General features: G+C 49.4%; 1 protein-coding gene across 4 annotated transcripts in view; it reads left to right on the top strand.

The window, feature by feature from the left end:
- XYLB (xylulokinase) overlaps window positions 1-20,974 on the top strand; it is a 51,582-nt gene that overhangs the window by 5,304 nt on the left and 25,304 nt on the right. For all 4 annotated transcript variants that reach the window (XM_059162065.1, XM_059162066.1, XM_059162068.1 and 1 more), the window contains 8 exons: window positions 5,263-5,332; window positions 7,179-7,259; window positions 9,464-9,550; window positions 10,152-10,280; window positions 11,008-11,073; window positions 12,403-12,475; window positions 14,684-14,802; window positions 18,265-18,346. In XM_059162065.1, the coding sequence (XP_059018048.1) occupies window positions 5,263-5,332; window positions 7,179-7,259; window positions 9,464-9,550; window positions 10,152-10,280; window positions 11,008-11,073; window positions 12,403-12,475; window positions 14,684-14,802; window positions 18,265-18,346 (707 nt within the window). The remainder of the gene's footprint in view (window positions 1-5,262; window positions 5,333-7,178; window positions 7,260-9,463; window positions 9,551-10,151; window positions 10,281-11,007; window positions 11,074-12,402; window positions 12,476-14,683; window positions 14,803-18,264; window positions 18,347-20,974) is intronic.

Genomic DNA, 20,974 nt, shown 5'->3' with positions numbered 1-20,974 from the left:
GGAAAGTGGCAGGCACAGGGAGAATCAGGCCCCCCGCTGAGGAGGAGGGGTGTTTTTTTTTCCCCCAGGACTCTGGGATCATGACCTGAGTCTAAGGCAGATGCTTAACGACTGAGCCACCCAGGCGCCCTCTTGTTCTTTTTTGATATATACTTTTGAATCAGCTTTTAAAGTTCCAGAAAGCAAAATTACTAATATTTTTATTGAAATCATATTACTTTTATAAATTAACAGTTGCGGAGAGTTAGCAACTTTATGAGATTGAGTTTTCCTGTCAAAGCATGTGTTCGTTCCATTTGTTCAAGCTTCTTTTGAATACTTCACATGGTCTGGATATGTTGTTTTTTTTTAATTACTGGAAATTTTATTTATTTCTTTAAATATTTTGTTTATTTGAGAGAGAGACAATGAGAGAGAAAGAGCATCAGAGTGGTAAGGGGCAGAGAAAGACGTAGACTCCCCAACAGGCAGGGAGCCCGATGTGGGACTAGATCCTGGGACTCCAGGATCCTGATCGGAGCCGAAGGCAGTTGCTTAACCAACTGAGCCACCCAGGTGCCTGGGTTTGACATATGGATATGTTGCAGAAAAGACCATTCTACCCACCCCTCCCTATACCCAGCCCCTTTGCAAAGTGAGTTTGTAGCTCCTTCCATCGAGAGATGGGAGTCATTTCCTGACCTGCAGATTTTTAACCAGTAGAATGAGAGGAAAGGAACATTGTGCAGTTCTAGACCTAAGCCTCAAGAAGGCCTTGCTGACTTCTGCTCTCATCCTTGGAACCCTGCCCAGCCACCACGTGACCAAGCTCGGGCCAGCCTGCTGGAGAATGTGAGGCACATGACTAAGTTACCCGGTATCCCCAGCCAAGAGAAGCAGCAGCTGGCCCCCAGAGGCAGAGCCCTCTGGCCCTCTTGCTACTGCTAGCCGACACACAGAAGGAGTCCAGCCAAGCTCAGCCCAGTGACCCACAGAATTGTGAGCTAAACAAGCTTAGTAGGTTCAGGTTACTTAGCCATGAGGTGGTTTGTAACAAGGCAAAACCACGCGGTACCTCTAATTCATTTTAAACTTTCTGACTGTTGTATCTTTTTACTAATGTAGATGGGGACTTTTCTGTAGCAATTGAGCAGCAATCTACCAGGCTTCTTTCCTTCTCCTGGGCATACCCCCACCTTGCAGTTTTGGTCGGTTGTGTGACTTAAGTCCTAACCAGCAGAACGTGGGAGAAAGTGAACAGGGCTCTCTATCAGAACATACAACCCTGGCTGTGATCCTCTGCCCTGTGTCTTTCTGGGTCCTGTGGCTGGATGCGAGTGTCCAGGGCACCTTGGAAACCGCTTAGAAGATGAGAAGAGCCCCTGTCCTCCTGGGTCTCTGATTAACCTCAGAGAACAGAGAACTGCCCCCGCCCCCACCCCCGCACTCCACATTCCTGGTCCCCAGCACTCCACTGATGATGCTTTGCATGAGTGGGAACTAACTTCAACTGTGTCAAACCAGGGAAATTAACTAATACAGGGTCATCCCTTCCCATCACTTGTTTTTTTTTTAATGCTCTATTGAGATAGAATTCATGTACCAAAAAATTCACTCTTTTAAAATGTACAGTTGCATGGTTTTTAATATACTCATAGAACTGGGTCATAGTCTCCACTATTTAGTTTTAGAACATTTTCATCTCCTCAAAAAAAGAAACCCTGTATCCACTAGCAGTCACTGCTTACGCCCCCTCCTCCAGCCCTGGCAAGCAGTCTTGGCGGATTTGACTATTCTGAACATTTCCTATCAATGAATTTGTGCAATGGCTGGTAATTTTTGGCAAGTTTCTTTCACTTACCATAATGCTTTCAGAGTTTCTGTTGTATGCTATGAGTACTTCATTCCTTTCTATAATATACTCAGTAACGCTCCATTTAGTATAGTTATTACATTTCGTTTATCCATACATCAGTTGCCAGATATCCAGCAAAGATAATCCAGATAATCTTTGAGCTCTTATCAACAATCCTGCTGTGAACATTCATGGATGTTATAAACTATGTTGTGCCCCCTTCCTGTCCTCTGAGAAATCCTGTTGAAGCCCTAACCTCCAGTGTGCCTGTAGTTGGTATTTGGTGATAGGGCCTGTAGGGAGGTAAGTCAGGGAAATGAGGTGGTAAGGATGGGGCTCTAATCCAACAGGACTGGTGTTCTGGTAAGAAGAAGGTCTCTTTCTCCTCCCCGAGTCTGCACAGAGGAAAGGTCATGTGAGGACACGGGTAAGAACATGGCCCTCTGCACATAGGAAGAGCACTTTCACCAGAAACCAAAGTTGCCAGCACCTTGATCCTGGGCTTCTTGCCTCCAGAACTGTGACAAGATAAATGCCTGTTTAGACCACTCCATCTATGGTAATTGTTACGGCAGCCAGAGCTGACTAATCGAGTGTATGAGTTTTTGTGTGGACATGTGTTCTCATTTCCACTGGGTATATACCTAGGAGTGGAATGAACAGACTTTTCCAAAGCAACAGTACCATTTTATATTCCCATGAGTGGTATAGGAGGATTGCAATTTCTCCCAAGTTTTTGCCCAAATTGGTTTTTTACTATTCTTCCAATTACAGATTATAGCTGTATTAGTGGGCATGAAATGGTGGTTCATGGTGATGGTGATTTGCATCTTTATAAGGACCAATGATGTTGAATATGTTTGGCCATTTGTGTATCCTTTTTGGAGAAATGTCCACTTGGATCCTTTGCCCATTTTTCAGCTTCCTTAGTTGTCTTTTTATTATTGAGTTCTGAAAGTTCTTTGGCTAGTCTGAAGACAAGTCTTTTAACAGACAACATGATTTCAAAACTTTTTTCACATTTCTGTGTGTTGTCTTTTCACTTTCTTGATGATCCTTTGAAACAAAAGTTTTAAATTTTAATTGTCTATTTAATCTTTTTTTTTCTTTGTTGCTTGTACTTTGGTACAGTATTTGTTAGGTTTTGGTGTTGATTTTGTATTTCACACAAAAAAAATTGGAAATTTCCAAGGTGCCCTGGAACAATATAAATACTATTAGAAATACTTGTTTTTTAAAGGGTTCAGAGCATTTTCTGTGAAACATTTGGGCCTGGTGCTTTGGCAGGTGTGGGGAGCTCCAGTCTTCCCTCCTAGCAGAAATTGCCAATTTTAAGTTGTTAAATACATGCGGACTGTTTAGTTGCAATTATCATGTGTTTTGTAAAGGCAACATTTTTTTCTGATGGTTTTTATTGTCTCTTTTTATTGGGAAGTTTGCTGCTCTTTTTCACCTTTTCCTTATAGTATCTTTTCAAAAATGTCAGTATTATTTAGTATAATTTGTGTATAAAAAAAGGACATCCATTAAAATGTACACTCGAGTGCATTTTCATAGAGGCAGACCTATAGCTGGGAAAGTGCCACCAAAATTATGATATACAGACTATCTACGTCGCTCCGAAAAGATTATTTGTGCCCCTTTGCATTCATTCCATCCTTTCTTCCCCGCTGGACTTGGAAAACCACTGACCTCCTTTTCCACAACAGGTGGATTTGTGCTTTCTGGCATTTGATATACATGGCGTCATATAATATGGACTCTTGTGGGCCTGGCCTCCTTCACTCAGCATGATCATTGGAGATTCATCTCTGTCAGTGTGTGTATCAGTAGTTCACTTTTTTTTTTTTAAGATTTTTATTTATTTATTTGTCAGAGAAAGCAGAAGCATGGAGAGCTACAGGCAGAACTGGCAGAGTTGGCAGAGCAGGCAGAGGGAGAAGCAGGCTCCCCACCGAGCAAGGAGCCCAATGTGGGACTCGATCTCAGGACCCCGGGATCGTGACCTGAGTGGAAAGCAGATGCTTAACCCACTGAGCCACGCAGGTGCCCCAGTAGTTCACTTTATTATTATTACTATTATCATCATCATGTAGTTCTCCACCACACACACACATACATACCATAATTTATCCATTCACTTGCTTGGGGACACCTGAGTTGACTCCAGATTTTTTTTTTTTTTAATATTTTATTTATTTGACAGAGAGAGACTCAGTGAGAGAGGGAACACAAGCAGGGGGAGTGGGAAAGGGAAAAGCACACTTCCCGCTGAGCAGGGAGCCTGATGCGGAGCTCAGTCCCAGGACCCTGGGATCATGACCTGAGCCAAAGGCAGAGACGTAACGACTGAGCCCCCCAGGCGCCCCTAACTCCAGTTTTCTGTTGCCACAGATAAGGCTGCTGTGGAAACTTGTGTACAAACCTGCCTTAGAACTTTTACTTTCATTTCTCTTGGCTGGAAAATTAGGAATAGAATCTCTGGGTCCCATGGTTATCTCATAGCATCTAGCTATGGATTCTGAGCTGTTTGTTTGTTAAAGATTTTATTTATTTATTTGATTGAGAGAGATTTAGAGAATGAGTGGCAGGAGAGGCAAGAGGGGAAGCCGACTCCCAGTAAAGCAGGGACTCGTGGGACTCGATCCCAGATAACCCCGGGATCATGACCTGAGCTGAAAGGTAGATGCTTAACCGACTGAGTCAGTCAGGCTCCCTGTTGTTGTTGTTGTTATTGTTTTAAACTCATCCTTGAGGGGTGCCTGGGTGGCACAGTCGGTTAAGTGTATGCCTTTGGCTCAGGTCATGATCTCAGGGTCCTGGGATCGAGCCCTGCATCAGGCTCCTTGCTCAGTGGGCTTCTGCTTCTCCCTATACCTCTGTGCTTTCTCTCTCTCAAGTAAATAAACAAAATTTTAAAAATAAAGATAAACGCATCATTGAAAGAGTTGGATTTTGTCAAATCAGTTATTTGCACGAGGGCCTTATGGGGGGACGAGGGTAGGGAGAGGGGTCCAGGCAACTTTCCAGGCTTGCAATTCAAGGACTCCCTGGTTTGATGGCCAAGAACGTTTCCTGCAGACGCAGTACCTCTGTGTGGCACATCCTTTCTACCTCTCCAAACCCAGTGGGCTTGGGAGGGTTTTAATCCAGCTCTGCACCCCCTAGTGCCCTCATGACCACAGTGCAAGTGGTGCCATGCCTGCCTTCCAGGGCGAGCCCCTCATATTTAGAAGGCTTAGTTTTGCTGGTGTCGTCTGAGAATCACCACCCCTGAGCAATTCCCTAGGTCTCCTCTTTCCCTCCTGCCAGCGTTGTTCAGCCTCCTTCAGTTTAAAGTGTTCCCACTGACGTTGGGGAAGGGGCATTTCTATCCCCACCGGGTCCCTGCCCAAGGCCCTGCCCAGCACTCTGTCTTGTTCTTGTAGGACTCAGGGTGGAGTTCACATTCACGAGGATGGACTGACAGTGACCTCTCCAGTCCTGATGTGGGTCCAGGTAAGCACAGGGAGCCCAGACTCTTTGTTGAGACCAGGTCCTCATTGGGTGAGGGAGTCAGCCTGGCTCCTCGGGCTAGACTCCCCTCAGCGCTCAACACGTGTCAGTACTTCCAAGCCAAGAGGGCACAGAAAGATCTAGCAGATCTGGTGCTAGAGCACTGGCAGGCCCTGCCGGGAAGTAGCCATCCTGAGAATACCGCCTTTCCCAAACCTTTGCCAGACACTGCGGGAGGCCCTCTGGCCAACCTTCAAACCCTGAGATGCAGACACAGCACTGGCGTTTTAGGGTTCGGGCTCAGATGGACCCCAGGCCAGGCCTGCTTGCTCAGGACCAACAGGAAAGGAAGTTGCCTGTTGCCGAACAATGGGTGACCCATGGTGCCGTGGTACCAGGGGTATGGCCAGTACAGAACAGCATGATAGGGCTAGGTCTGCCTTGGGGGTCCCGAGACCCTGAAACTGGAAGCCAGCCAAAGGCAATGTTCAGTGTGTCTGCCAAAGCTGGTCCAGTCCTCTGGTACCTGGTTAAGCAGTTCCCTCTCCTGAAATCTTTCTGTTAAGATAACTAGTGTAATTTAAAATTTTTTTTAAATCAACTTAACCCTGACTCATACTGGAGGATTAGGGTAAAAGACAGCTTTCTACCGGCCAGGCCAGCTAGAATGGACTTCCCAAGGCTAAACCAGACCAAGGGGTGCTGGGGTGACAGGCAAGAGTCTGTGTCTAGAGGTCCCAGTGATAATGTCAGGGACTTTGATAGATTGGGGCCTTAACTTGAGGTGATGAGCAATAGGTAGAGAGCCAGACTTGGGGGTGGGGCCCCATGATTTCTCATTGTGAGCAGCGCCCCAGGATTGGACCTGTTCTAGCTTTGCCAGTCCCCTGTCCAGCTATGCCCCATCCCCTGCTCAGGGTTTGGCCAGGAGGGCCCAGTTGGCACAACCTGGGCTGCGAGAGGAGCCCTCCCAGCAGAGGGTAGGGATGGTGGAGTCAGGTCAAAGCTCCAGTGGCTGTTCTACCCTCGAGGGAAACACAGCCTGGAGTGACTCTCTGATTCCTGCCCTGAAGTCTTAGGGAGCATTAGGCTGTGCTGGGCAGCATCATCAATCCCACAGTTCAGGTCTTGCAAGAAAGAAGATTGCACCCAGATGGTGGGGGGTGGAATGGGGATTGGGACAGATGGCCATCTCTGCCTACCCTTTCCAGCCTGGTGCTCCTGGACACAGAGTCTAGGCCTGGTCCCCTCTCCCTCCGATGCGGGCTGTCTACTTTGCTCTTCCCCTCTCTGTTGCAGTGAAATCACACCAGTAGTTCAGAGGTTGAATATGCAAATAAAAGAAACCACAATTTTTTTTAAAAGATTTTATTTATTTATTTGTCAGAGAGAGTGAGCACAGGCAGACAGAGTGGCAGGCAGAGGCAGAGGGAGAAGCAGGCTCCCTGCTGAGCAAGGAGCCCAACTCAATCCTAGGACGTTGGGATCATGACCTAAACCGAAGGCAGCCACTTAACCAACTGAGCCACTCAGCCATCCCAAGAAACCATAATTTGATGCACTTTGTTTTTGCTCTTCCTGAGTGCTTAGGCATCCCAGATTGGAGAAGCAGAATTTGAGGGGCCCATGGTTTCTGACTCCTTCTATTTAAGCTATTTTTACTGTGGTTCATCTTTTTATTTGATTGGTGCTGACTTTAATGAATTATTCCAGGCCTTATCCATCCTAAGCAATCAGCTCTCTTGCATCTCCGGGATAACGGCAAGCACTAGGGTTTCAGGGCTCAGCCCATGGGTTTGCATGACTCGGTGGTTCTGGACAGTTATGGTGGGCTCTGTTTGTCTTTCAGGCTCTGGATATCATCTTGGAGAGGATGAAGGCTTCAGGCTTCGATTTCTCTCAAGTCCTCGCCCTGTCTGGGGCAGGCCAGGTTTGTCTGTAGCAGCCCCCTGTGGCGTGTGGGTAGCCATTGGGAAGGGGTGCGGGGCTCCCCTAGAGGGAGTGCTTTCCTCGAGAGTCACTGCACACTTTCTATTGTTGGTAGAGCCCTGCTGCTCTGTAGAGTGTGTGCCTTCTTGCAAAGGATCGGAGGTGGCTGGAAATGTGCAGCATTATCCAGAACAGGACCCTGGGTGAGGAAGAACTGGATAGAGGTCGTCGATTGAGGTAGAGGAAGCATTTGGCGTGCATTGATGATGCCTGCCTGGAAGCGCTGGCATTGCTTTTCTGTTTCCTGGAAGTAGAGGCAAAGTCAAACATTCGACTTCTAATGAGAGCAGTTTTAATAGTAGCAATATTTGTAAAAATAATAACAAAACTCACCGTCTGAGCACTTAGTGCAGGCCAGGTGCCGCGCTGAGCGTTTTACATAGACTGTCTTTTTGTCTTTTTAAGAAAGAGAGAGCATGAATAGGGGGAGCAGTAGAGAGAGGGAGAGAGAATTTCAAGCAGACTCAGTGCTCAGTGTGGAGCCCAATGTGGGGCTCACAACCCTGAGGTCATGACTTGAGCCGAAACCAAGAGTCCACTGCTTAACTGAGGAGCCACCCAGGCGCCTCTTACTTAGACGATTTAACCTATTCGCTACAGTGTTTTAGGAGGCGGTGTCAGGGTGTGGTTAGCATAGGAGCACTGGGTCTGCTGCCGGGCTCTATCCCCAGGCTCACCATTTAAAAGTAGTGACCAGGGCATGTCATCGAACTTTCTGGGGGCTCTTGTCCTCCTCTGCCTGAGGTTCAATGTGAATGTGAAATACTTAGTGCATTAAAAACTTCATGTAAGTTTTAGCTACTACCTTTAGTATCATTGCCATTTACCTGAGGACACTGAGGCGCAGAGGGGCGATGCCACTTACCCAAGGTCACACAGCTGCCTGGTGGAGGAATCAGGACCCAAGCTGAGTCTTACCCTCTGAATCACTTTGCTCCGTGGTGGATTAGCCTGCTTTCACATCCTTGTGAGAGAGTGCTTACAGATTTTTCTGAGCCACCTCTTCTCCTCTGTCCTCCAGCCTAATAGGAATTTAACGCTCCTGTCCTGTTCGACAGATTCCCCGGGAGATCTTGCCCACCTCGCTCATCTGAACCACAGGCTGGGATACCCTGTCCCTCCTGGGCATCCCCTGATCCCATGCCAGGTGTCCCCAAGAACACCTCCAGCTTACCCCAGGGCCACAACCCACCTGTCATCTTTGACTGTCTAAGGGGTCTCCGTGCCCTGTTGATTTGTTATATGACTCTTGAATCTCCCACCTCCTCTCCAATCCTGCCTCTCTTGCCCCAAGCTGAATATCTACGATTTTTCTTTGGGACTCTGCTTGGGCCTCCCTGGCTCCCAGGTACCTTCTCCATGACTCCTAAACCCTTTCATACACTCAGCCCTGGCCATGGCACTCCCTTGCTAACCCAGAGTTCCCACACCTCCGAGATAAGTCCCCACCTCCAGGCCCTGGCGCTCAGGCTGCCACCTCCCCCCTCCAGCCCCCACCACCTCCCTCTTGCCCAAGACTCAGCCCACTGTGTCAGGTGCCACCGCTCCCTGCACTTGCCAGCCTCTCTCAGCCATGCCTGCTCTCTGCATGGAGCACCCATGCGCTTAGCTCCAGCCCCTTTCCTACTAAACAGGGCCCCTTCTGCCAGCGCGTTCAATGGCCCTCCTCGGTGTCCCCACTGCCCTGCCACAAATCCACAGGGTTTTGTAATTGTGTGTTTGTGTCTTCCTCCCTGACTCACCGACCACATCGTAGAGAATAAGGACAGTACTATTCTCTTCATCCACCCCGTTGCCCGGCATGACCTAGGTGCTCCGTAAATGTTCGTTGAGTGAACGAACGGGTAACTGAATAAAGGAATGAATTTCAGGTACTATTGTGAGCGATATGTTTTTACAGTACAGTTTTATGAGGATACCAAGATCCAAACCACTAATTCTTTCTTGGACCCTTCCTTTAAATTTTGAGGGGGACAGGGCAGAGTTCTCATTTTCTAGAGCTGATAACCAAGTCTCAGAAAGGGTGAGTTCTGTAAGAAGTGGCAGGGCCAGGCTTGGAGCCAGTTCTTTGGGGTGTGGTCTGGACTCTGGGAGGTGATCCCAGTGTGTGGCCATGTGAGCATGTGCTTGGTTTTCCCTTGACAGCAACATGGAAGTGTATACTGGAAGGCTGGGGCCAGCCGCGTGCTGACAAGCCTGTCACCAGACCTCCTGTTACATAAGCAGCTGCAGGTAACCGTGGGAAGAAGGGCCCAAGCCCCTCTGGGCCCTGAAGTCTGGGGCTTTTGTGTATTGTCAAGGGTTTGGGAACTTTGGCTCAGGCAGTAGTGCAGTAAACAGGGTCTGCCCTGCCTCCTGCTGGGTACAGCTGGTGTCTGGATGGAGGGTCAGGTGCTGACAGCCCTCGTCTTGGGTCCCTTCCTGGTAGGCATGGCTCTGGCTAGCTTCCCCCTCAGAGAGCTTGCCTTGGCGTGTGATGCCTCTGGGTGGTGCTGGGAAGGCAGGCTCCGTCTTCTCCATGGTTCCCCGCCGCAAATGCCCCTGGGAAATGGCACTTTGTGGCAGCTCTAGCCCTCCCCTGCTTATCTCCAGTATCGCCAGTGGTGCTCAGGTGTCCTCCTCAGAACCTTCTACCTTGAGCTTTCTGGGGAGAGACACCAGTGGACCAAGCCGAGGTTTGGGTGGGAAGGGCTTAACCACGGGTCTCCCAAGGTCACGTCCAGTGGGGAGGTGACCATACCTGCTGTCATAGGTGGTGGAACCACCAGTGCTGGGGCGGCTTCCAGAGTCAGCAGGCAGAGTTCAAGCCTGTGCCTTTGTTCCTCCTTTCCAGGAGTGTTTCTCCATCAGGGACAGCCCAGTATGGATGGACTCCAGCACCACAGTCCAGTGCCGCCGACTAGAGGCCGCCGTGGGTGGGGCGCAGGCTCTCAGCTGCCTCACCGGCTCCCGAGCCTATGAGGTAAGCAGTGCCTGCCTGGGGCTGGGGGCCAGGGTTGGTCCTGGGAGGAGGGTCCTGTTGCTGGTTTTGGCCCCCTGTCCCTGGGTGTCTGGGACACAGCTGGTGACCTGCCCCAGTGGGGATCCCATGAGGCCCTGTGTGTATTGCCCCTGCAAAGCCAGCCCAAGGCTGTCCTGCCTCCCTCTGCTGCCCACAAGCAAGGATGGGTCTCTTGTTGCCCAGCAGGGGACCGAGGTGGGATCATAGCCATGCTCTCTGCAGGGTGATGATGGCACTTCCTCTGACCTGGGGATAAAAATAGCACTCATGCTTGGGACAGTTTTGAAGCCGAAGGGAGTCAATGTATGCAAGGCATTTAGTACAGCTCCTGGAAAAGTAAAAGAGGAATGAATAAATAAAAGGAATGCCTCTTTCCTGCTGGCTTCAGCCCCTGTTCCTGGAGCTGGCTCTGACTAGCCCAATTTGGCTCATGATTGGGGGTAGCGAACATAGCCTCTTCTCCTGCACAGGTGCTCTTGGTCAGCACAGTCCCTGCCGTGGGGGGTGGCATGGGGTGGAGCAAGGCATTTCCAGTAAGGGTGTGCAGCAAACATTTCTAGGTTTGAGGCCTTTGTAAAGCGTTCACGATACTAACTCACATCCAGAGCATGCTACGGCGACCTCACTTTGTGGAGATGATCACTGCACATAGGATTTGGGTTTTTAAGAATTTGCGCTCTTTTTCCAGCGTTTTACAGGAAACCAGATTGCAAAGATTTACCAGCAGAATCCTGAGGCCTATGCACACACAGAGGTTAGTTAAATGATCTTAATTTGATTTAAGTCCTAGTTGAATTTCTTTTATAATACTACCTTTAGCATAAATAGATCTCATGTTCATTGGCCAAAAATATTGATTAGCAGACATTAGAACTGGTGTATGTTTGGCTTACTTATTTCTCACTGGTAAGCCATCTCCAAAGAGGAGGGGAAAAGGAAATCATGGGAAAGAAAAATCAGGGCCTTTCCCCACCAGTGGGGTGGAGGTCAGGGGCAGAGGTCAAGGAGAGGGTGGGAGCCCTGAGGACTGGTGTCTTCCTGGGGCCTCCTGAGTAGGAGATCCAGGTGCTCCTCAGTTTCCTGCCTGCTTTGTGCAGGATGGCTACCAGGCACTCGATTGGCGCCGGCTCACTGTTTTCTTTGGAAATGGGGAAAGCTGGACCCATGTGGCTGCAGCTGTGGCCCTTCTGCCAGAGCCTGTGTCCCAGGAGCTCAGATTCATTCTTTGATCCACAAGCGGTGGAAGGCAGCACTTAATGCTGCCTGGGAAGTAGTTCCATACCTTGGCTAGTGATTTTCATCTCCGCATCATTAGAAAATGATCAGTGTATGTTAAACCAAAGTGCCTTTTTAATATTGGAAGTTAACAACATCCCATTTATTACGTGATGACTCAAGTTTCCAGATTTCTCTGCAGCATTAGCTGTGTAGATTCCCAGGGAGGAGAGGGCAGAGACAGAAAAACCCTCTCCACATTCTCTGTGTAGAACAAAGGTGGCCTGAGGGGGGACAGGAGGTGTTGGCATTCTCTGCTGTGATTCCTGCCTGGAAGCACAGACCCTCGGGGACATTGGAAGTCTGTTATCCATTCCTCCAGCTCATGCCTGGGGTTTGTGGCTTCTGAGGAACTGACTTCCACTCACACTTATTCTGAACCCCCAAGAGTGTCTTTGTTGGTTCTGAATCCTGTGGCCACGCATCCCACTTCCCTTGTGACTAGATATAAAGACCACAGAAACAGAGAAAGGAAATCAGGCTCCTTGGATGCCCGGCAGAAGGGCCACTTCTCTGAGCACGGCTTTTCTACAGGCCTTGTTGCTCTTCCTCTTTGCTGGACTTGATGGTTCTCTGGCTGGTCAGAAACTGCAGAGTGAGGCACTCCCCCAAGGACTCGGTTCTTGGTATTCCAGATACATATGCCAACAGTCCTGTCTCCAGGATACTCTCTCACCGCCATTACTGGGCCATCTCGCTCCACGTTTCCGCTTCCCTCCCTGATTTAAAACTCTTCTCAGGTGGTGGGTATCAGAGTATTAAGTTGCTTATGGTATGGCCTATTTCACTGCCTCTCTCTCTTTCACAGAGAATTTCTTTGGTTAGTAGTTTCGCTGCTTCTCTGTTCCTTGGGTCTTACGCTCCTATCGACTACAGTGACGGTAAGCCTTCAGAGTCCTGGCGGGGGGTGCCTGTTCAGTATGTGGGTGGACGGGTGCACCTGTGGGCAGCGTGGGCAGGGCAGACTTTTAGCCCTATCATCTTTTGCTATGAAGGGAGTGTGTTAGTTATCTTTTGCTGTGTAATGAATGCTCCAATGCTTAGCAGAGTAGGAACTTTTTTTTAAAAGATTTTATTTATTTACTTGACAGAGAGATCACAATTAGGCAGAGAGGCAGGCAGAGAGAGAGGGGAAGCAGGCTCCCTGCTGAGCAGAGAGCCCGATGCGGGGCTCGATCCCAGGACCCTGGGATCATGACCTGAGCCGAAGGCAGAGGCTTTAACCCACTGAGCCACCCAGGCGCCCCAAGTAGGAACTTTATTTCTTAATATTTTATTTATTTGAGAGAGAGAGAGGGAGAGGGAGGGAGGGAGAGCACAAGCAGAGGGAGCAGCAGGCTCCACTGAGCAGGGAACCTGTTGCCAGATTTGATCCTGGGAGCCTGAGATCATGACCTGAGCTAAAGGCAGACGCTTCACCGACCAAGCCACCCAGGCCCCCTGACTGCAAGTGTTTATTATCTCACAGGATTTCTGCAGGTTCGTAGTCTGGGAGCCGGTAAGCTGGGTGGGCCTGGTCAGGAGCTCTCATGAGGTGGTGGTCAAGCTGGCAGCCAGGACCAGCCATCGAAAGGCTTGACTAGGGCTGGAGGATCCATTTCCAGAGCCCCAAACTTCTTAGCCAGAGGCCTCACTTCCTCACCACATGGGCCTCCCATAGGACATAGTGACAGTGGGTGGATCCCCGCCCCCCCACCCCCCCATTCCCCCACCCCCGCCTGAGCGAGGGATGAGACAAAACTGTGGCCAAGCAGAAGCCGCAGAATCTCTACACCTTAACCTTGGAAGTGATGTGCCATCCCTTCTGGCTCACCCTGCTGGTCGCACAGACCTTCCCAGGTGCGGGAAGGCAGGGACCTCACTAGGTGGGAACAGCAGGGCTCGGGGTGGGCCTAGGCCGCTTGGAGCCTGGTTCTTACAGGGTGTTGTTTCTTGAAGTTGTGTTCACATCTGGGGAACTCAAGGGAGTGGTGAGTTTCTGAGTCAGTGCCTTGCCAAAAATTAATGTAAGCGATGCCAGTGAGGAAGGAGAGCCGGGATGAGGCTGCCGAAGGTAGTTTTGCGTGAGGCCATGCTAAAGGCCAAACAGCAGAAGGAAGCAGAGTGCAGAGCGAGAGCCCAGACCGATGCTTGTGACCTCAGAGGAGTCTCGGAAGGCTCAGAGCCCCCTGGAATCCAGCTGGAGTTGTCCGAGTGCTGTCGTTGGCCACATACTATTCTAGCGTTCAGGGAGAGAAAGTAAGGTGTCAAAGAGGTGGTCCCCGAGCTTCACTCACAATCTGGGGAAGACAGGGTTCCCACAGGTAGCTGCACACAAGTCAGGCTAGCATGACCCTGAACCTTGAATAGCCCATGTCCACCCATCTTCGCCATACCCACCCTGGGGCTGTTATGTGCTGCTGGGAAAAGTCACAGCCTGGCTCCCGTCGGTGTTCCAAAGTTCGGGTTCTATAGCCTTGCTGGGCCCTTGGCTCCACTCTCCTCACTCCCCCGAGAAGTCACTCCCTGATTTACCAGGCATCTCACTTCCTTCCTTGGGTCCCTGCCGATGGCTGTCAGCCTCCACCTGGGCCCAGTGGAGGAGGAAGAGAAGAGCCCTTCTCTGCTCTGGCTTCTCTCCCCTTTGCCATCCTCAGGAAAGCGTTGGGCGACATAGATTGTTTTCCGACAGACTTTGGGAGCTGATCCCCGTGATGTTCTTGAAAAGTTAGAGGTGACTAGGGAAGCCTGAGGGCTGACCCACATCGGCATGGAGCCATCTCTGCACAGACCCCTCGAGCCCCAGGGGACACGGAGAACAGTTCCTCATCAGCGTAGTGCCAGGTCTTAGGACCACAGATTCCTAGGCTGACATGAGGAATATTTGGAGGAGGTGGTGGGGCTGTGTGTTTCCAAGGCCCCTGCTGACCTCTGGTTCTCTGGCTCTCTAGTTGCCTAATGACCCAGGCACACTGCATGCATTGCATTGGGAAAGAGCTCCAGGTATGATTTTGTGGCAAGAACTGGATCAGCTTTCCACCAGATGGGCGCATGTTCACCACAGGTCCTTTGCAAAGATGTTTCTGTTTCTCGTTTCCTTCATTCCTTAGGTTCTGGAATGAATTTGTTGCAGATCCAGGACAAAGTCTGGTCGCAGGTCTGCCTTCGCGCCTGTGCACCTCATTTAGAGGAGAAGCTTGGCTCACCTGTACCGTCATGCTCTGTGTTGGTAGGTCCCCGTGCAGGTGACATGGCTCATTTCCAAGCGGGCAGCTACTGGGGCAAGCAATGCAGAATACACACACACACACACGCACACAGAGTCACCCTCGTTCATTTCTTTACACACAGGCATACAAACGCGGATTTTCAGGCTAGTGTAAGGGAAGTATTTGATGTACAGCAAAGCCAAATGTCTGGATCAGTGCCTTGCATTTAGCAGGGACTCAAGTGCACATACAGATGACTGCCTCGTGGCAGCAAGGTGTGGGGAAGGGGACCTGGGAAAATTCCACTAGAAATTTATTAGAACAGGAAGAAAAGTAGAAGGTATAAGTGGTGGGTGATTACGCACTTTAGGAAAAAGTACACAGAATGCTGACATTCTAGGTCTAGATACCACCTCTGAAGCTTAAAACGGGCAGTCTGGAGAAAATAGAAATATGAACAAGCTGAGGGAGAACGCAGGCTGTGTGGCAGACTGCCCAGGCTGGATTCCTGCCTCGGCTGCTCACCAGTTCTGTGACTTTCTTCTGTACCTCAGTTTCCCCATCATTTCCATAATTCCTGAAATAGTGGGAATAATGATATTCTCTGTGTCATGCAGACTTGTGCAGAATAAATGAGGTAGTGCATTTAAAGCGCTTAAGATGGGGTGTCTACCTAGCTCAGTTAGAGCATGCATCTCTTGATCTCGGGGTTGTGAGTTTGAGCCCCACTCTGGGTGTAGAGATCACTTACAAATAAAAGCTTTATTTATATGTGTGCCTGGGTGGCTCAGTGAATTAAGCCTCTGCTATGGTCCTGGGATCGAGCTCCACATCGGGCTCTCTGCTCAGCAGAGAGTCTGCTTCCCCTCCTTTTTCCTGCCTCTCTGCCTACTTGTGATCTCTCTCTCTCTCTCTGTCAAATAAGTAAAAATCTTTTTAAAAATTTAAAAAAGAAGAAAAACAAATAAAGTGTTTAAGATAGTGTCTGGTCCCAAGGGTAATATTAAAAACATTTACGGCAGCCACATGCAAAAGAATGAAATTGGACCCCTGCCTTACACCGTACACAAAAATTAACTGAAAATGGATTAAAGACTTGAATGTAAGACCTGAAACCATAAAAACTCCTAGAAGAAAACGGGTGTTAGTGACAATTTTTTGGATTTGACACCAAAAGCAAAGGCGAGAAAAGCAAAAATTAAGTGGGACCTCATCAAACTTAAAAGCTTCTGCACAGCAAGGGAAACCATCGATAAAACAAAAAGGCAACCTATGGAATGGGAGAAAATATTTAAAAATCATATATGTGACAAGGAGTTAGTATCCAAAGTATATAAAGAACTCTGCTCCACAGCAAAAAGGCAAGATAGTGTGGTTTAGAACATTTAACCATTAGCACAGAATCCCCATTCAGCATAGACATCTAGTTAACTACATTCGTGGCTGTTCTGTGGGGAGAATGGAGTAGAGGGAGACTGGGCCCTGCCTTCAGAGGACCTTTGGTGGGAGCACACACCACACATTCAGAAGAGCGAGAATTCTCAGTGTTTCTGAGTGTCAGTGGGAAGGAAGCAGAAGGTCCCTGAAGCCCGCTCGTGCTGCCTGTTCCAAGTCCCAGCCACTCTTTGAGATTGACTCCGATGTACGGAGCTGAGGGAGGAGAGGCCCCTGCCTTGGAAGGGAACAGTTCAGGACCCAGGCCTGCTGAAGCCCAGTGGAGAGAATAAGAAAGGGCCAGCAGGAACTGGCCAAGCCTCTGAGATTGGTATTCCATGCATGGCTTTTGGTTTTGTGTGAGATGGAGAGCAGTGTTTGGTCCATGGCAGCGGGCTTTGTTTGCCTTATGCCAGGAACACATGCCTCCAGGAGGGGGCCTGTGCACAGACCGGCAGCTTGAGGAATGGAAAAGAACTGACTCTGAAAGGGTCTTTTCATTTGTACATACGTACCCACGTGATGGGGGGAAACAAGCCGAATTCATGTTTCCCAGCATCCCTTCTTCTGCAGGCAGTGCCCATATAGCTTTGTCATTTCCGGCAGGAACGGGTTTGGGATATATGGTATCGGACTTCTCCAGCCCCAGTTTGCGGCCTCCTCACCCAGTTATTTTGCCAGCAGCCGTGGCTTTGTGCAGGTGTTACCCAGCAGCACCCTGCCCCAGCTGCGTTCATTTGTCTTACCTTGCCTGGGGCTTCTGTGACTCCATGTTTGCGCCCTGCAACCCTGGAGATCCAGGGAGTTAACACCCCAGGGGGACAGCCCCTGCATCCTTCACACACAGCTCCTTGGACATTGCCCACAGTGAGGACCAGCTTGACAGTGTACCTTTAGGTGGGCTCTCCTGCCTCCCCACTTCCCCTCTCGTTTCTTGGGATTGCTTCTCCCAAATAAGCCACCTGCACATGAACCCTGTGTCAGGCTCTGTTTCCTCAGGCAACCCGGGCCAACACATTTCTCTCCTGGGAGATGGCTTATTCTGATGTAAATCTGATTTTTTTCCTGGAAGGAGCAAGATTTTCTCTTCCTTTTTTTTTTTAAATTAATTATTTTTATTAACATATAATGTATTATTTTGTCTGTGAATCGTCAGGCTTACACGTTTCACAGCACTCACCATATCACCTACCTCCCCTACAATCAAGCAAAATATTCTTTCCAGACACCAGGATGGCCCATCATTCATTTAAACTTTTGGAGTTTCGGTAAAGTCAGGGAAAGGGGAAAAATGTTTTTCTTTTATAGCTATGCTCTCTAAAGACCCCTCCAGAGGGGTCACTGCTGTCTGGTCCCACAGCTCCCCTGGGAGGAGACCTGGAGGCCATGTTTCCCCAGGGGTGTTCCCTCCCCACACTGCTGTTTTTGGTTTATTTTCCTTAGAAACTTGACCTGTGCACTTGTGTGTTTGGTTAATCAGATTGCTGGGCTGATAGAGCAAGGGTATGGGGCCTTGTCTTCTTCCATGAATTTCTTCCTGTGTGTCCTCTTGTTATTTATTTTAAAATTTTTTAAATTAATTTTATTTATTTATTTGAGAGATCATGAGCATGGGGGAGGGGTGGAGGGAGAAGCAGACTTCCTACTGGGAGGGAGTTGGGGGGAGTGGATAGCCCAATGCGGGATTCCATTCCAGGACCACCTGAGCCGGAGGCAGACGCTTAACCTACTGAGCCACCCAAGCACCCTCCCCTTACTTATTTACCACTAATGCTGTCTCAGAATTTGGAACTTACAAAATAAGTACACATTGGGGATTGGTTTGTTCAAGCTGCCTCTCAAAATCCAATGGTGTTCAAGGCGGGGTGACCTAATATTTGTGCTTCCAGTCCTGGGCTGGGCTCCTCTGGCTTCTCATGAACGGGAGGGACATCCCTGGTTTAGGACAGGGACTGATGTACCTGCAGGCGTGGTGACCTGAGGCTTGGAGGGCTATGCAGAGTAGGTCAGATTTACCTCAGGAGGGCATGCTTGCTTTTCTTCCTCAGGGAGCCATTTCCTCCTACTTTGTCCAGCGCTATGGATTTCCTGCAGGATGCAAAGTGGTGGCCTTCACTGGGGACAACCCTGGTGAGTATCTTGAAGGATTTCACTCTCCAAGTAGCCTGACTTGGTCCATGCTGGACATTTGAGAATGCCAACCTCTGGAAACCCTTCTGTGGCAGGCCCCTTCCTCCCTGGCCACCTGCCACACTGCTGGCCTGAAATCTGACTCCCTGTACTGCCCTATCTTGGCTCCGACTCTGTCCTCTGCCTTTCCCTTCCAGTGTGAATGATCAGCAGTTAAGGCAGGCGGTCATGCCCACCCCTCCCTAACTGCCTTTTCTGTTCCAAGCTAATCTTCTCAGTTCTCCAGCCTTTCCTCTAGGACTTGGTTTTGTATCTCCTTCTCGTCATTTGATCTATAGGTGTGAATTACTCTCCATCCAAACACCTTATCCTTCCCCTAGCCGCTCCAGGAAGAGTCATCAGGTCTCTGAAGAAAGGGCAGGTGGCCGCACTGTGCCGTATGTGGTGGCACCTCAGCCCCACCCCTGCAGCCCTTTTCCTAGAGAGCCACCAAATTCAGGTTGCCAGGCAAATGCAAATACAGATACAAGGACACCCAGTGTGCCTTGACTTTCAGAGGAATTATGAATAATTAGTGTAATAAGTGCATTCCATGCAATATTTGAATTTCACATAAGAAATGATCTCTTAGTTTAAGTATGGCCCAAAGTATGTCTCTCTGAAATTCAAATTTGCTCTTAGAAGGTCAATGTAAAGTACGTAGTAGAGGACCTGGGCTGCTGCACAGGTGGGGCCAGGGTTTGCTGTCCTAGGGAGGCTCACTTCCTTCTTAGAGCCTCTCCTGCTTCTCTCTGTAGTCAGGGAGTGTGGCTCCCTATTTCTTATGCTTTGCTCTCCTTTTAAACACATTTAAGTTTTTATTTCTGCATTCAGCCCTCCTTCCGGTTTCAGCACCCACCAGCCTCCCTGTACTCTCCTCCTGTTGGCTGTGTAGACAAGCAGGACAGGGGCATCCAAAATAAATAGAGAGAGATGCATATGTCTGCGAGTTGTATGCCTCAAAATAGAGCGGATGGTCCTTGTTAAAATTCATTCTTAACAGCGAGAGTTACTTTATCAGTATTATTATTAGAGTCCCTATTTTCTTCAGTGTTTCTGTATATTTTTGTGATCAGGAAAAAGCACTGAAGTCGCTACTGTTGTTATATGCGTCACTAAGAATAATGCTCATGGCGTTCCTCGGTCTCCTTCAGCCTGGAGCTGAGGGCATGGCAAGCTCGTCCCTGCCACACTTGAGGCCACCTCAGTGTCCTGGGTGTGACCCCTCCCTCCTGGGACAGCCTTGGCTCTGGCATCTGGAGGGAACCCCAGGAGCCAGACAAGGGCCTTTCCCATCCCTGAGCCATTTCTGGAGACGGTCATGCGGGACCTGTTGGCCAAGCACAGAAACTAACAGAGCAGGTTTGGGAGAAGTGATCCCAGTGTTCCTGGTAGGAAGGTGGAGGGGAGGCAGAGGCTGGTGTTTGGAAGCCAGATTTCCACAGTGACAAGGCATGAAGGCCCAGGCTGTCCCTGGGGTTGAGAGGAGGCTCCAGGCTGCAGTATGTGGGTTCTGGTGCTCCTGGCCCCCATTTCCATATCCCTAAGAGCTGGGAGGTCCAGCCTCCCTCAAAGAAGAACAGTTGGTGTAGGAACACCAACTTAGGAAAGTTTTCCACTTCTGTGGGCCACATCTGTTTTCCTTTCAGAATGAAAATAACTTTGTTGAGTCTCATTAGGCCATGTATAGTCTCGTACCCCCTCTGTCAACTAGAAGAATGTCGGGGGAAGAATGGGCCTTTATAACCACTGAAGTGAGCGCCTGGGTTTGTCTGAGCAGGAATGACAGAGAAGCAGCTTTCCTATCCTACCTCCTGGACCTCGGTTTCAGGCTGAAGGTTGGCGACGCCAGGCAGGTAGCCCTCAGTCAGTCCCTCCCGAAGTGTGACCTTGAGGGTGCGGCTGTTTTAAATGATGCATTAGTTGCTTCTCCATTAAAACAACAGCAGTGATGAGCAAGCAGACTAACCAAGCTCATGCTCTTTGTCTTACTCACAAGGGATACCTCTTCACTGCAGGGAAAGAAAAAAAAAATTAAACACTGACAAACCAAAAGAAGGATGTAAAAATCATCCATAATCTCTTAACCCAGAGATAATCACAGTTAAAATTTTGATGGCTATCCTTCCACATTTCTTTCTGTGCTCATAAATAAACATATTTTGTTTTAGTGGGCAGCATCATTTCAACGGTTGCCTAGGGCCCAGTGGTCCCACATTTATCTCCCTAGTCCCCTGTGGTGGAGGTCGGTGGGGCTTCTGTGCGCTGGCAGTGCAAACAGTGATGATGTGCACACCCTGTCCTGTCCCTCATCCCTACAGGCTAAGTTCTACAAGATGGGGCTCTTGGATCCAAGGCTCTGACACACACGGCAGCAGTGGTGGAGGACACCTGTCCCTCCCACATTTCTCCTTCACTCGCTCAGTCAGTCACATTTAGTGAGCAGCCCCATCCACGCCCCGCCCCCGGCCCGGTCCATGCTAGACCTTCTTTTAGTTCCAGAGTGCATCAGTGAGCCCAGCAGATGCGGACTGCTATTCTGGGCCCCCTGTCTCAGGGACAGACCGCTCTTTACATTCTGCCCCTTCA

Source organism: Mustela lutreola, chromosome 2 (genome assembly GCF_030435805.1).
Source record: "Mustela lutreola isolate mMusLut2 chromosome 2, mMusLut2.pri, whole genome shotgun sequence".
In the NCBI taxonomy this organism is placed as follows: domain Eukaryota; kingdom Metazoa; phylum Chordata; class Mammalia; order Carnivora; family Mustelidae; genus Mustela; species Mustela lutreola.
The sequence above is the reverse complement of the archived record's forward strand: the minus strand, read 5'-3'. Positions and strand labels throughout refer to the sequence as shown.